This window comes from Mandrillus leucophaeus, unplaced genomic scaffold (genome assembly GCF_000951045.1).
Source record: "Mandrillus leucophaeus isolate KB7577 unplaced genomic scaffold, Mleu.le_1.0 Scaffold231, whole genome shotgun sequence".
NCBI lineage: Eukaryota > Metazoa > Chordata > Mammalia > Primates > Cercopithecidae > Mandrillus > Mandrillus leucophaeus.
This window is the reverse complement of record NW_012102377.1, coordinates 3,672,558-3,687,068: the sequence shown is the minus strand read 5'-3', so window position 1 is coordinate 3,687,068 and position 14,511 is coordinate 3,672,558. Positions and strand designations below refer to the sequence as shown.

Here is a 14,511-nt window from a genome sequence, read left to right as displayed (position 1 = left end):
TTAAAAAAAAAAAAAAAAAAAAAAAGCTTAGAAGCTGAGGTAGGAAGATCACTTGAGCCCAGGAGTTTGAGACCAGCCTAGGCAAGATGGTGAGACCCCATCACTACAAAATAAAAAAAAAAAATCGACAGGCGCCTTGTAGACCCGATTACTTGGGAGGCTGAGGTGGCAGGATCCCTTGAGTCCAGGAGCTGAGGCAGCAGTAAACTATGATCACACTACTGCACTCCAGCCAGGGTAATAAAGGCTCTCCTTATTTAAAAAAAAAAAAAAGAAAAGAAAAGAAAAAGAAAAAGAAAAAAAAAAGGTAAAAGCTTAAAAGAACGGAGAAATGTTGTATCTTGCCATTTTAAACCTTGATAGTATTATTAGCTGGATATTAACAATCACTGAGAGTATTTATTTTAATTATAGTGAAGCCCTATTAATTGTGATCTGTTTTGGTTTTGTGAAAATTCTAGCAAAGGCTGAGGTAAAGATGTATGCTACATTTTTAGGGGGTACTAAATCAACCTAACAGCATGAAAAATATGTAGAGATGAGGGGAGAGGGTTTAAATGATGAAGACAGTCAACTGTGTTGAAACGTTTTGTATGCCTCCATTTCACTGTAATATGTTAATCAGAAAGAATCACGTACAATTAAAGTAGGCTGCCTAAGGGTCTCTCCTCAGGACAAATGTGTTGTCTTGTGTTAAACTGTCTGATCCCAGGAAGTAATAAAGCTATACTTTAAAATCAATCTTACTAGTTTTCATTATTTCTGACTAGCCTTGACTCTACTTAGGCTAGTAGGATTAATTCTCACGAAATATACCACTTCACTTTTATCTAGAAAATGATTTTCACTTCTCTCTCACAATCATAATTTCAAAGATCATTCTTGGAAAATTAAAAACAAAAGGGAAAGTAAGTTACATAAATACTTTTTTGGATTATTTAACAAAATTTCAAAGAGCAATTTTCAAACTTTCATTTACTCTTTAAAGAAATGAAATTTCCTAAAATTATATAACTCTTACTGGTGGTAATAATTTTTAACTATTATTGATCCATGTAACATAATGAACAGAAAATACTTGTATTAACCCATAGCATAATCATATGTTCATTAAACAAGAGCAAAAGAATTTCAGCAAAATGGTTAGTATCATGCAACACATTTGATTTTTGCACAAAAGACACAAGACATTGTTCTTCACTCACCACATGCTAACTAAGCACAGACTGATGGTTTACTCAGAAGATACCACTGCGAGGTGAAGTAAACTACAAAGCCAGGAAGAAAAAAAGCTTATTGGGTTAGTTTTAAGACTTAATATAACACATAGATTATATGTGTATATGAAGTTCATAGGATTACAGACTATACTTAAATTTTTCTCAAATCTCCCCAAATCGAGGGTGCACAGGCAAGGAATAAGGAATCTGTAATACCTCCCCCCATATCCTAGGTAAATAAAATATTATGTCGCTGAGATTTTACTTGCAACTTTCATTTAAAGACTTAACATAATGAAAGGTGTACTGCATATTTTAAGTACATATTTACCAGTTAAATTATGGGGCAATTATTTGCTTTACAAAAGGATCTTTCAGAATTCCATGAAAGTACACATTAAAATTTGATTTGCATAATCCCAATTTACCCTAAAAAGTTTTCGGGAAAATGATGATGAATTTGAAGAGACATGTGTCTATATGTTGAATTCTCATTCCTAACATGTGTCAATTTTATCACTGAATAACTATCTTGTAATTCAACAATGTATCAGAAATGGTTTCAGGAATGGTGACCCAAACCGAAATTTCAGTTTAAGGAAACTCAATCTCAAATACAGTTTTTACTGTAACAAACCTTAAATAAATTCTATGCCCCATTGTAAGATGATCATAGTCCAAAATCATTAATTACCTTCACAGTGATTTAAAATGGCAGCATTAAAAACAAAGATTGTTTATAAAATCTGAGTCTATTCTTGGACAGTGTGGCCAACCTCAGAAACCTCATTTTATTTATTTTTCATATTTAAAGTTAGTAAAAAGCAGCAAAACCAAAAGACAAGCTAGAAAATAATATGTACAACACACACAACACAATGAGGTTAATATATCCAATCTGGCAGAAGTATACAAAACCCATGTATATGGATATTCCCTATGTCTATGCTTGTTAAGTACTGAAAATCTTGAAAACAACATAAGTAAATGGAATGAGCAGGAAACTGGTGAACTAAACTGTAGGACATCCATATAATCATACAAACAGCCATTGAAAAGAATGAGAACAATTTGTAATTAGGTAGAATAATATAAAAATATATTAAGTGAAAAAAGCAAGCCATTGCATACTCTCATTTTTATAAAATAAGTGATAAAGGAATAACTATAAATATGTAATTATATGGCTTAGAAAACATGGAGGTATTTCCCAAACTGTTCACAGAGATGATACTGGCATAGCAGAAGTAGTTTGGAGGCTGAAGATCATGAGGGACTCCCTTTCTATGTTTCTGGCTTACATTATTTTTTCCAGTGATCACATATTACCTTATTCTACCAATACCAGAATAAAAATCACTCTCAAGAAAACAAATATGTATTTGACATGTGCAATATTTTCTACAATGTGTCAGTTTTATTTATATGTGTTTCCTGAACCCACCTTGCATGCATCTTCTGAGCCCATGCAAAGGGAAAGGGTAAACCTCGTGTAGGAATGGAAAACTTCTGTACCTAGCAATGCTGAAAAGTTCTGATGATTTTATTAATTCGGAGGAAATTTTGAAAATTCCAACAAAGGAAGAAAATGAGATGTTAATAGAATACAAGACTGGTCCAGGGCAAGGAATGATGAAGAAGTATATACAACACCAAGAATCAGTGTGAAAGCAAAGCTGAAGGAGAGTCAACAAAAGAGCAATTGAAATACATGACTAGAATGGACAGAGAACACAAACAAGCCAACCTTCTCCATCAAAGAAGAGAAATTTTCTTTAATGGAGTCATCAAGAAAACAGTGGTGTCAGTTTATGTCATTACATTTTGCTAGCACTCTAAAGAGAAAAATGTCTAAGAAAACTTTTAGAGAGGGGTTTCCATATAACAAAGGACTCTCTCAATTCTGAGATGACTTGTTACCCAATTACAATAAACTTTCCTAATGAAATTATCTTAAAGAATGTAACAATATTCTCCTTTAAAAAAATTAGGGTGTACTTCTGGGGCAGTTTTATTCAATAAAAACACAAACAATTAGACAAGCCAAGGACTTATGTATTCACTCTTGCCCATACTGTGGTACTCAAATATCCAGTATACTCTGGCCATCTAAGCTACCTAAACCATCACAAAATGAAATAGCAAGATACAGTAAACTAAAAATTGAGAGGAAGCAAAAAAGGCTGTTCTAGGAAAAACAGAGATACGTGCATTTGGTATGTGCATTTTGTTTTAACTTCTGCCTGCTGTTTAGAGGCAATTCTTTTTCCTACTTGAAACAAATCTAAAACAAAATTTTATACTTTATGGGGAAAGAAACCTTAGAGATAGTATAATCCAACAATCTCATTTTACCAATGAGGGTCAAAAATATGAAAACGGTTTGCTCTAAGTCATACAGCAATCAAGCTGTTGAGATCTAGGCTTTCATTCCAGCAATATCGCATGTGGCTGGCACTCTAAGGTACTGAAGCTGGAGATGGGGGCATTTTGTGGGCTGGTGTCATCCTGTGACTTGACTCTCCTACTGAGGTCTTTAATGGTTTTTATTATACACATAAATGATTTGTTTACCTTTCCAGTCTCTTTTTCCAGAAAAGACTAGTTCTACACATTGCTATAAGGAGGCTAAATAATCATCATCACCATCCCTACATTATCACTCAGCACAGACAACTGTACTATGGTTCCCCGACAAACCTAACAAGATTATGTTAGTCTTGTGAAGAAAAGAGGCTCTGAGAATTGCCTGAGTTTCCACAGCAAGTCAACAAAGGACTAAGATTCCTTCCCTATACACCAAGACCCTCAAATAAACCAGACTGTAATTATGCTCTATAATTTAACCTTACTTAACAGATAGTGATTTCTCATCTATAAAATCTACTCGAGATTAGGTTAAACTCTGAAAACAGTAATAACTTGTATCCTCTAATGAGGTTTTTTACATAAAGAGTATAAAATTCACTGAAGAGAACAAAGTATAGTAAAGATAAGATCTATTGAAAAGTACCTCACCAGCAGTCACAGAAAGTTTTTGATTAGTGCTACAAAGTAAATGTATAATCATCATGGTCAAAAAGCAAAGTTTTTAGAATGTATTCCTCTGATAATAGCTGATAAATAATGTAAAAACTAACATGGGCTGTACACTGTCAACAAGAAGTACGATCCACACTCTTGTAAGCATCCCAAATATTAATCTGACAGAGGGGGTAGCTCGGCAACATATTTTACGTTTGTTTTGGTTTTCTTATACCACCTTTTCAGCCCTTAGGCAAAAATAACAAAACACTTAGGGTTGCTGATTTTAACAGAAGTGAAACCATAGCTGCACAGTTACAAAAACTTACAGAAAAGATCCATTTTGATGTATACATTTAAAATTAATGTGATTAAATCATTTAAAAATGATTATTTAATAAAATCCTACAGTTTTGTTTTCTATACATTTCATCATGTGCACTTTCTATTGGAAAAAGAAAAGTCATTTTCATACCTGTGTTTTGTTCTAATGAGCTACAGCTCAATGGACAGAGAGGTATGAAATTAGCTGAAATTTCTTCAAGAGACTTATTCAAAGACAGTGATTCTTATTGCTCATTTTATGAATGATGGCAATCTCTGACAAAGGCAACTCTTGCTTCAACTTTCTTATACTCGTGAAACAATCATGAGTCACATTATCAAGTATTAAGAATCTCCTTAAACTGACAAAAGTTGACTCAAATTGATTAATTCATGCCATCTCACATTTTGGGGCCTTCCTCATTTCATGTTCATCATAAAATTTCTTATTTCCTAAGCATCTTTATTATTTGAATAATATTACTTAAGCATATCTTTTTATTCATGTATGAATGGATGAATGGATATTATACCTTCCCCCTAAAATGAACAGTTCCACAAGGTCAACAACCAATGTCTTCCGTATCTTCTATTTTCCTATATTTCCCGTAACAACTAGAAGAGTAGACGACTGTTGACTGAACTTATTCATTAAGCAAGAGATAATGATGGATGAGACTTGCTTAAAGGAGTAGTAGAAAAGTAGAACATTCTTTCGGGGCAGGTCAACCTCTGGGATAAAGGAAGATTCTTTCAGGAAGGATAAGTCAGCCACCATTTCATCCCTACCTAGAATGAACACCACTGTATTCAGGAAGAAAACAGTCTGTTTTTCAAAGACTTTTTTAAAGTTAACAAAAAGAAGCTTTTTTGTCTGCTTTAAAAGAGTTTTATTGATTCACTACCTACATTTACCAATTTGATTGTTTTTCATCAAAGCAAATCAACCAAAGACTGCATGTGTATACGGAATGAAGGGGAATGTTTCCTACCACATTTACTTCAGCAGTGACTTAAGATGAGTCTACACTATACAGCAAATCCTGAGAAAATGCAGTAAAAGTAAAGTCTGCCATATTCCAACATCAAGATGATAAAGCAGCTATGGGAGAATGAATACAGATAACTATATAAAAGCCCTTTTGTATCATTTAAAATTATTTTCTTAAACTGGACCATAATGACAAAATTATGTCAACAGGCTCAAACTGTATTAGAAATTTTTATCTTCACAAAGATAGCTATTTTACCCAGTAAAGGAAAAATTTCTACTCATGGATACAAAATTTCACACTTGTAGAATTAGATGTTCATTATAATTTAAAATAACATTCTATTGATGAATGGTATACATTATAGTGACATACTTTGTTATCAAAAATATTTATAACCAGAAATAACTAGAGCAATGCTTTTCAGGCTACTAAATGCCAGGGAGTGGCGGAGGAGGGATTTTTACAAAAAAACAATTAAATGCTAACCAAAATAATAGCAATTACCTCAGAAAACAGGCAATGAAGTATATAATACAATACAATATACAAGGAAGCATTGGGACAAAGGTCAGGGAAAGCTAGGATGAGCTTAGAGGAGACCAAGAAGTGGTCAGAATGTGCCTGAGACATTGGGGTCCCTTCAGGGCTGACCTTGTGCAGAGGGTCAGAGGAACTTCATAAAAGGCTGTAAGTGTAAGAGGTATTATTTAGCCGGAAGGAGGAAAACCCCTCCATCTAGGTCATCCCCAGATTTTTGGTTGAGTTCTATGAGTTAGAACCAGAACAAATAGGTGATCATGTAGAGAAGGAGATTTGGGTTCAAGAGAATCAAGAACTTTTGTAAGAAAACAATCTGTTGGGATATGATGAGATGCTTTGGGACTTACTGACTTATGCTCTTTATTGGAGATGCTCAGACACACGCTAACCCACCATTAAGGAAAAGATGTTGGCTTGCTTTAGTGAGGGGAGAGAGAGAAGAAAACCAGCGCTGGTATGATGAAATAGGTTAAGAGATTGGGAGGAGGAGGGTATTCACGGAGGGCTCTGCAGGCTACTATCAAGACAAGGAAAGGAAGCAGAAAAAGAGAGCTGAATGCAGGACCCAAATTTTTCAAGTTTTACACTCTGCCTAGAATGGATCTTATTAAATTACTGGTCCAGGGCAAAACTAACTGTGGCATGGAGAATTTTGTATAATTTACACAGTGTGTATTTCTTTTTCAATTACAGCTGACTTCACACTATGTTTTTAAAAATAACTCAGTTGTTTGTCTGATTTCCCCCGTAAGGTATCAAAAGCTCAAGAATGCTTAAATTCTTTCACCCAGAATTAATGTATTTGGAAATCAATTGGAATGAAATAAAAAACTATAATATATAAAACATCTAACATCATGATATAATTTGGTTTAAAAAACTATTACTAGATATACCTGAACAAATGTCTTTTCCATCCTTTCCAAAAAAAGCCCAAGTTCTGGAAATTCCATATAGCATATATGGGTGTCAACCTCTTATATGGTATTAAATTAGACTGTTCCTTCCCTTGAGGGCATCCATTCACATTTACCCTTGGTTAAATGTCTTAGTGTAAATTCCCTCTCATTTTTCAGGCTGTGATGTAATAAAGATTTGAAATCTTAAAATTTATTTTACCAACTCAAAAGTCCTTATAAATGAGACCGAATATAAACAGATGGGATATCATCTTCTTCTATCTAGAGCCTACTTCTAGAACTTACCATTAGCCGAGCATCTTCTCTTTCCAAAATTTTCTGAGTCTGATCATCAGGGAACTTCAGTACAGTGGTTATAACTTTTGCCATGGTCTATAAGAAAAGCAAGAGATGATCACTAACAGACAGTGAAGCACATAAAGTCTCAACCCATTCTGACATGTTCTGCTGGTGGGATTCTTTAGTGCTCTCAATGAAAGCCACGAACAAAGAAGTATGATGTGAAGGTATTAGTCAAGGAAATAACAACACTAGAATTTCAATTTAAAAGGACTCCTTACAATGTCTCGATTTATATTATTTTAACAAGATGCATTTATAATAGCATGAAGCTATATAAAATTCTAATGCTCTTGGCCCCTTTATTAAAATAAAACTTTATTATACATTCATTTTAAAAGGCTTCTTATTTGCAGAAATCTATCTGGTAAGTGATGTATTGCCAAAACATATGCTCTAAATAATCAGATTTTAAATACCCCCATGTTCAGCTTTAACTAAATCACATCATATATCTCATAAACACGGCTACTGCATGAACATGAACATGCTCAGTAGGTATTTTTCAAGACATGCAGCACATCAACCTAATAGAAATACAAATTACATTTTAAATAAACACAAGATGTTTTATTTGGTAGAAAACATGATGAATCAAAACATTACACATGGCGGCTTGCAAAACAAGATTATAAATTGTGCAGATCTAAATAAATATACCGTAAGTCAGACTGTCACCCATAAGCTCCTGGAAAATTCTCCTCAAAGGTTGAAACTCCCTATTTTGTATCAAGATGAGATGTTTTGAGGGAGACAGAGAGGAAAGAAGATACCACTTATGAAATAAGTAGGATAACAACTTCAGTGCTTACATACAAAATCAGGTGGTAGTATTCTCCTAAAGATTCCTACAGCAGATGGAAGGGTAGCCCAGAAAACTGACTCTAACATTCCTTGATCATAGTTACACAGACTTTGCGTATAGGGGAAGAGGGAAGGGTGGAAGTGATCAGGGGAATGTCATGAAGGAAAAGATAATATAGTTAACCAAAAATTTTGGAGACTCATGTCATTAGGAAAAAAAGTATCATAATTATTTCCAGGAAGGAAAGGAACTAATTTTTTAAAAGTTCTTATTATATACTAAGTCTAGGCAAGACACTTTACATATTTCTAATATTTACTTCTACTAACAGATCAACTAATACTATTCCTTACTCACGAATCCCACACATGGCAAGATTTTAGTTTCAGACCTCTTCTTCCTTTTGTCTTTTGTCTTCTCCCATTTTGGTAATAAAAAAAAGTTTAGTCGGGTATGGTGGCTAACAAATGTAATCTCAACACTTTGGGAGACTGAGGTGGGAGGATCGCTTAAGGCCTGAAGTTTGTGATTAGCCTGGGCAACACAGTGAGACTCCCATCTCTACAAAAAAATCTTTTAAATTAGCCAGGATTATGGCTATTTTATTTATGGCTATCTCTACAAAAAATTTTAACAATTAGTCAGGTGTTATGGCTCATGTCTGTATTACTAGCTACTTGGGAGAGGTGGGAGAATTGCTTGAGCCCAGGAATTTGAGGTTGCAGTGAACGATGATTGCACCACTGTCACTCAGGTGATAGAGTAAGACCCTGTCTTAAAAAATACAACAACAACAACAACAACAAATACATATATATATATATATATTTAAGACAACTCAGTTCTTGGAAAATTCCAAAGGCATTTTACAAAAACCCTCATCATTTAAATTGTACTGCCTAGAATCTTGTGTGTTAAACTGCAGTCTAGAAACGAAGTACAGGCATACCTCATTCTATTGCGCTTCACTTTACTGAGCTTCACGGAAACTGTTTTTTAGTTTTTGTTTTTATTTTACAAATTGAAGGTGTGTGGGAATCCTTTGTCAAGCAAGTCTATTGGTGCCATTTTTCTAGCATGTGATCACTTTATATCTCTGTGTCACATTTTGATAATACTTGCAGTATTTCAAATCTTTTCATTATTATAATATCTGTTATTGCACTCTGTGACCTTTGATGTTATGATAGTCACTGTGTTGGGGCACCACAAACCATGCCCATGTAAGACAGTAGACTTAATCCGAAAATGTGGTTTGTGTTCTGCTGAGCCCCCATCTCTTTCCCTTTCCTTGGGCTTCTCTATTCCCTGAGTCACAATAATATTAAATTAGGCCAATTAATAACCCTACAATGGTCTGTAAGTATGCAAGTAAAAGGAAGAGTTGCATGCCTCTCACTCTGAATTAAAAGCTAGAAATGATTAAGCTTAGTGAGAAAGGCATTCTGACAGCCAAGAGAGACTGAAAGCTAGGCCTTGTATGCCAGTTAGCCAAGTTGTAAACATTAAAGAAAAGTTATTGAAAGGAAATTAAAAGTGCTACTCCAGTGAACACACGAATCAGAATGAAATAGCCTTATTTCATTTAGTGGTCTGGATAGAAGTTTGGAGAAAGTCTTAGTGGTCTGAAGAACAAACCAGTCACAACATTCCCTTTGCCAAACCCTAATCCAGAGCAAGGCCCTAACTCCCTTCAATTCTATGAAGGCTGAGGGAAGTGAGAAAGAGGTAGAAGAAAAGTTTAAAGCTAAAAGACTGGTTCATGAGATTTAAGGAGAGAAGACATCTCCATATCATAAAATTGCAAGGTAAAGCAGTGACATGGTTTGGCTCTGTCCCCACCTCAAATCTCATCTTGCAGTTCCCATAATCCCCACATGTTGTGGGAAGGACCCAGTGGGAGGTAACTGAATCATGGGCACAGTTACCCCCATGCTGCTGTTCTTGTGATAGTGAATGAATTCTCACAAGATCTGATGGTTTTATAAGGGGCTTTTCTCCCTTTTGCTGGGCACTTCTCCTTTCTGCCATCATGAGAAGAAGAATGTGTTTACATCCCCTTCCACCATGATTGTAAGTTTCCTGAGGCCTTCCTCATGTCATTAGTTCAGCCCTGAAGAACAGTGAGTCAATTAAACCTCTTTCCTTTATAAATTACCCATTCTCAGGTATGTCTCTATTAGCAGTGTGAGAAGGGACTAATATAAGCAGTAAGTGCTGATGGAGAAGGTACAGCAAATAATGCAGAAGATCTAGCTAAGTTAACTGATGAAGATGGCTACACTAAACAACAGATTTTCAGTGTAGATGAAACTGCTGTCTATTTGAAGAATATGCCATCTAGGACTTACATAGCTAGAGAGGAGAAGTTCAAAAGCTTCAAAGCTTTAATACATAGGCTGGCTCTCTCATTAGAGGCTAGTGCAGCCTGTGACTCTCAGCTGAAGGCAATGCTCATTTACCATTCTGAAGATCCTACGGCCCTTCAGAATTATGCTAACTCTACTCTGCCTGTGCTCTAGAAATGAAATAAGGCCTGGATGACAGCACACCTGTTTACAGCATGGTTTACTGAATATTTGAAGCCCACTGTTCAGATCTACTGCTCAGAAAAAAAGATTCCCTTCAAATATTACTGCTCATTGATAACGCACCTGGTCACCCAGAAGCTCTGATGGAGATATACAAGATTAAATTGTTTCATGCCTGCTAACACAACATCCATTTTGCAGCCCATGGATCAAGAAGTAATTCCAACTTTCAAGTTTTCTTACTTAAGGAATATATTTCATAAGGCTATAGTTGCCATAGGTAATGATTCCTCTCATGACAGTGGGCAAAGTGAAGAACTTCTGGAAAGGATTCACTGTTCTAGATGCCATTAAGAAGATTGGTGGTTCATGGGAAGAGATCAAAATGTCAACATTAATGGGTTTGGAAGAAGATTCCAACTTTCATGGATGACTTGGAGGGATTCAAGACTTCAGTGGAGGAAGTAGTTGCAGATATAGTGGAGCTATCAAGAGAACCTGAGCCTGAAGACATGACTGCATTGCTGCAATCTCATGATAAAACTTTAAGGATGAGGAATTGCTTCTTTTGGATGAACAAAGAAGTGGTTTCTTGAGATAGAATCTACTTCTGGTGAAGATGCTGTGAACATTGTTGAAATGACATCAAAGAATTTAGAATATTAAATAAACTTAGTTGATAAAGCCACGGCAGAGTTTGAGAGAACTGACTGCAATTTTGAAAGAAGTTCTATGGTGGGTAAAATGCTATCAAACATGCTCATGAAAGGAAGTGTCAACTGATGTGGCAAATGTCACTGTTGTCTTAGGAAAATGCCACAGATACCCCAACCTTCAGCAACCACCACTCTGATTAGTCAAGAGCCATCAACATCGAGGTAATACCCTCCACAAGCAAAAATATTACGACTTGCTGAAGGCTCAGATGAATGTTAGCATTTTTTAGCAACAAAGTATTTTTAAATTAAGGTATACACTTTTTTTGAGACAAAATGCCTATTGAACACTTAATAGGCTACAGTATAGTATAAATGTACTTTATACGCACTGGGAAACCAAAATAATTTGTATGATTTGCTTTATTGTGATATTCGTTTATTGCAGTGGTCTAGAACTGAACCTGCAATACCTCCGAGGTATGCCTGTAAATATGTGGCATGAAATGGCAAGAGAAATATGAAGTAGTAATCACTTCCGTATTTTAGTTTCTAGTATACTATTTATAAAGGTTTTTTTATAAGTACCAAAAAATCTAAAATTCAGGGATTCACAATTATAGGAAGCATTTCTCTAATATCAACACCACGTAAAGCTCCAAGGACCAAAAAGTCCATTTATATTTACTATGAAACAACATATACATGCATGCACAAGCATGTTTGGGGGAAAAAAAAAAAGAGCTGTGGCTAGTTGTCTCTTCACATTTCTAGACGACATTAAAAGGTAAACCCACCTCTAAATTCATCAGCAATCCAGAATCTGCAGCTCATTACCCAGTAAAGAGTTAAAGCTCGTCCCTGGCTTGCCAGAAAACACTTTGAGAAGCCCAGGCTCTTTGCCACACCTTGGAAAAGATATCAGACTGTCTACTCTACATACAATATCCTCAGGCCCTGGGAAGTAAGGAAAAGTTCAAATGAGCCACCTGATTTAGAAGTGACCTCTCCCGCCAGGTATTCCTTAGGGAGAGGCATCTGCAGAAAAGCTTAGGATGAGAAACACTTTATGTTGAAAAGGAGAACAGGCTGAATTTCAGGTTCAATATTAGCATGGAGGATCAAAACCCAAGAAAAAGAAGTATACGGACAGAAGGAAGGAAGGGAACTTACTTAACTCCATACTACAAGAACGTATGTACTATATACAGTCTTCTTTTAAAAGTCATCTGCCTCATAAAACAAAGAACACTGTGTACAAAAGCAGATGAAGAAACACAGGTGAGAAGACATATGAATCCTGCTAGACAAGAAACAACTGCAGATGGTAATCAAATCACAAAGGGCACAACATAATCTGACTTATTCTAAAACCGAAACCTGGTCTCCATTTCAAATTCTTTGTTAATGTATAGAAATTGGGCAAGCCCAAAAAAGATGTGTCTAAAAACAGCTCTGATCTTGTCAATCCCTACGTGAAAATTTTCAGGGCTACCCCTTCCCAATACCTACAGGTAAAACTCTGAAAACATTCAAGGCCCTGCACTCGAGTGTAGCCTTAAGTGAAATCACTTCCTCTTCATAAATCCAGTGTTTTAGTTGGACCAGGCTACTTGTGATTTCAAAAACCCACATTCTATTTCCTGCCTGAAACCTTCTGTCTGGGCTACCCCTCCACCATCTGGGCTCATATATCAAAATCTAACATCCCCCCTTAAATCCTAGTATACACACCACCTCCTCCGTGATGTTCTCCTTGATCTTCCCACAAGTAAACATGAGGACTCTGTTTCTCTCTTACAGCACTTATTACATTCATCATCACATTATGGTTAAGTGAGAATGGTTCCCTTCCTTACTGCACAGTGAACACCTTAAAGTTAGAGATGGTATCAAATGTGATCTTGCTATCCACCATGGTGATAAAAGGTCATGCTCAATAAATGTGCAGCAACTTAAAAGTAAATACCTGGTACCAATTTTCTATTAGTCTATAAAATGTGATGGCAGAATGATAGGCTACCCTTCATTTTTAAAGCCAGAAAAGGAGAATCAATGCTGAAGATAAGAGGAGACAGAGGACTACTCCTCAACACAGATTCCCAGCCAGCTTATTAGAAGGGGTTGCTTGTGCCATGAGACATCCCTTTCAGCTACTTCCCAAGTCACACTCTAAGATTAATTGCAGAGCCCTGAAGCACAAGCTTAGACTTGGCTGAATTGGTACTACCCCATAAGCCACTTATGCTAGGCCTTTCTTCAGGGTAGTTAAGCTCTGTAGCTATCTATCTCATCTCACATACATTCATAACCTTCAGAAGAAACAGGTTGAGGCAGTCTGTCTCTCCATTTTACAGATCAAGAAAAAGCTAAATAAAGTATTTAGCAACAACCTTTGCATCATAGCTTTAGATTCACTGATGAGCCAAAGTAACTAAAGTTCTGAGGAGCTTTTTGTTTTTTAAAGACATGCCTCTCCTCCCCACCCCCAAAACAATAACAAGGTAACTTTAAACAATCTATCCCACCTCAAATATCCCCCCACAGGACGTAATATACCCTGTATTTGAGGTAAGATAGTGTATGTCCCATAAGGACATAAGAGAAAGCTGTTATTTTGTTAGTTTTGTTTTTAAAAGATAAGGAGAAAATTAGTTTTTATCTATCCTTCAACTTTTTGAAAAATGGCATTGAGAAAAAAAAAAGACACTAAAGTGCTGTGATTTAATATCTCCCTTCTGTGATACATGTTCACAAAATTAGATATTACTTTAATTTGATATAATGAAATGTGATTTCTACAGATATTAAGGATTCAAATGACTTCTAACCCACTCCTGGTATTTAGTTGAATCTCCAATCTATACATTTATAATATTCTTTTAAGATATTTCCTTTTATAATACTATTTTAAGGTACTTGCTTTTTAGGTTTTAAATATATTTGCCAAATCAGTGCTTGAACCTGCTTAGTATCCTATGACTCAGCAACTCCCACACACCTACACATTAAAACACTGATTGCTTCTGAGCATAGAAAATTCATTATCCCATTCTCAGCCAAGGCACACAGACAATCAAAATTCCTTGAAGGTAAAAAATGTCGAAAACAGAAAGTGCTTTAAATGAAAAATTTTGTTTGAGGAAAGGCTCATGAA

General features: G+C 35.6%; 1 protein-coding gene across 3 annotated transcripts in view; it reads right to left on the bottom strand.

Annotated features, from left to right (window-relative positions):
- The window catches only part of GOLGA4 (golgin A4), a 123,680-nt gene that overhangs the window by 3,992 nt on the left and 105,177 nt on the right, over positions 1-14,511 (bottom strand). For 2 of the 3 annotated variants that reach the window (XM_011981933.1, XM_011981932.1), the window contains one exon: positions 7,309-7,395. In XM_011981933.1, coding sequence (XP_011837323.1) covers positions 7,309-7,395 — 87 coding nt within the window. Of the gene's footprint in view, positions 1-1,205; positions 1,269-7,308; positions 7,396-14,511 lie in introns of all 3 variants that reach the window. The other variant, XM_011981934.1, reaches the window with a different exon arrangement.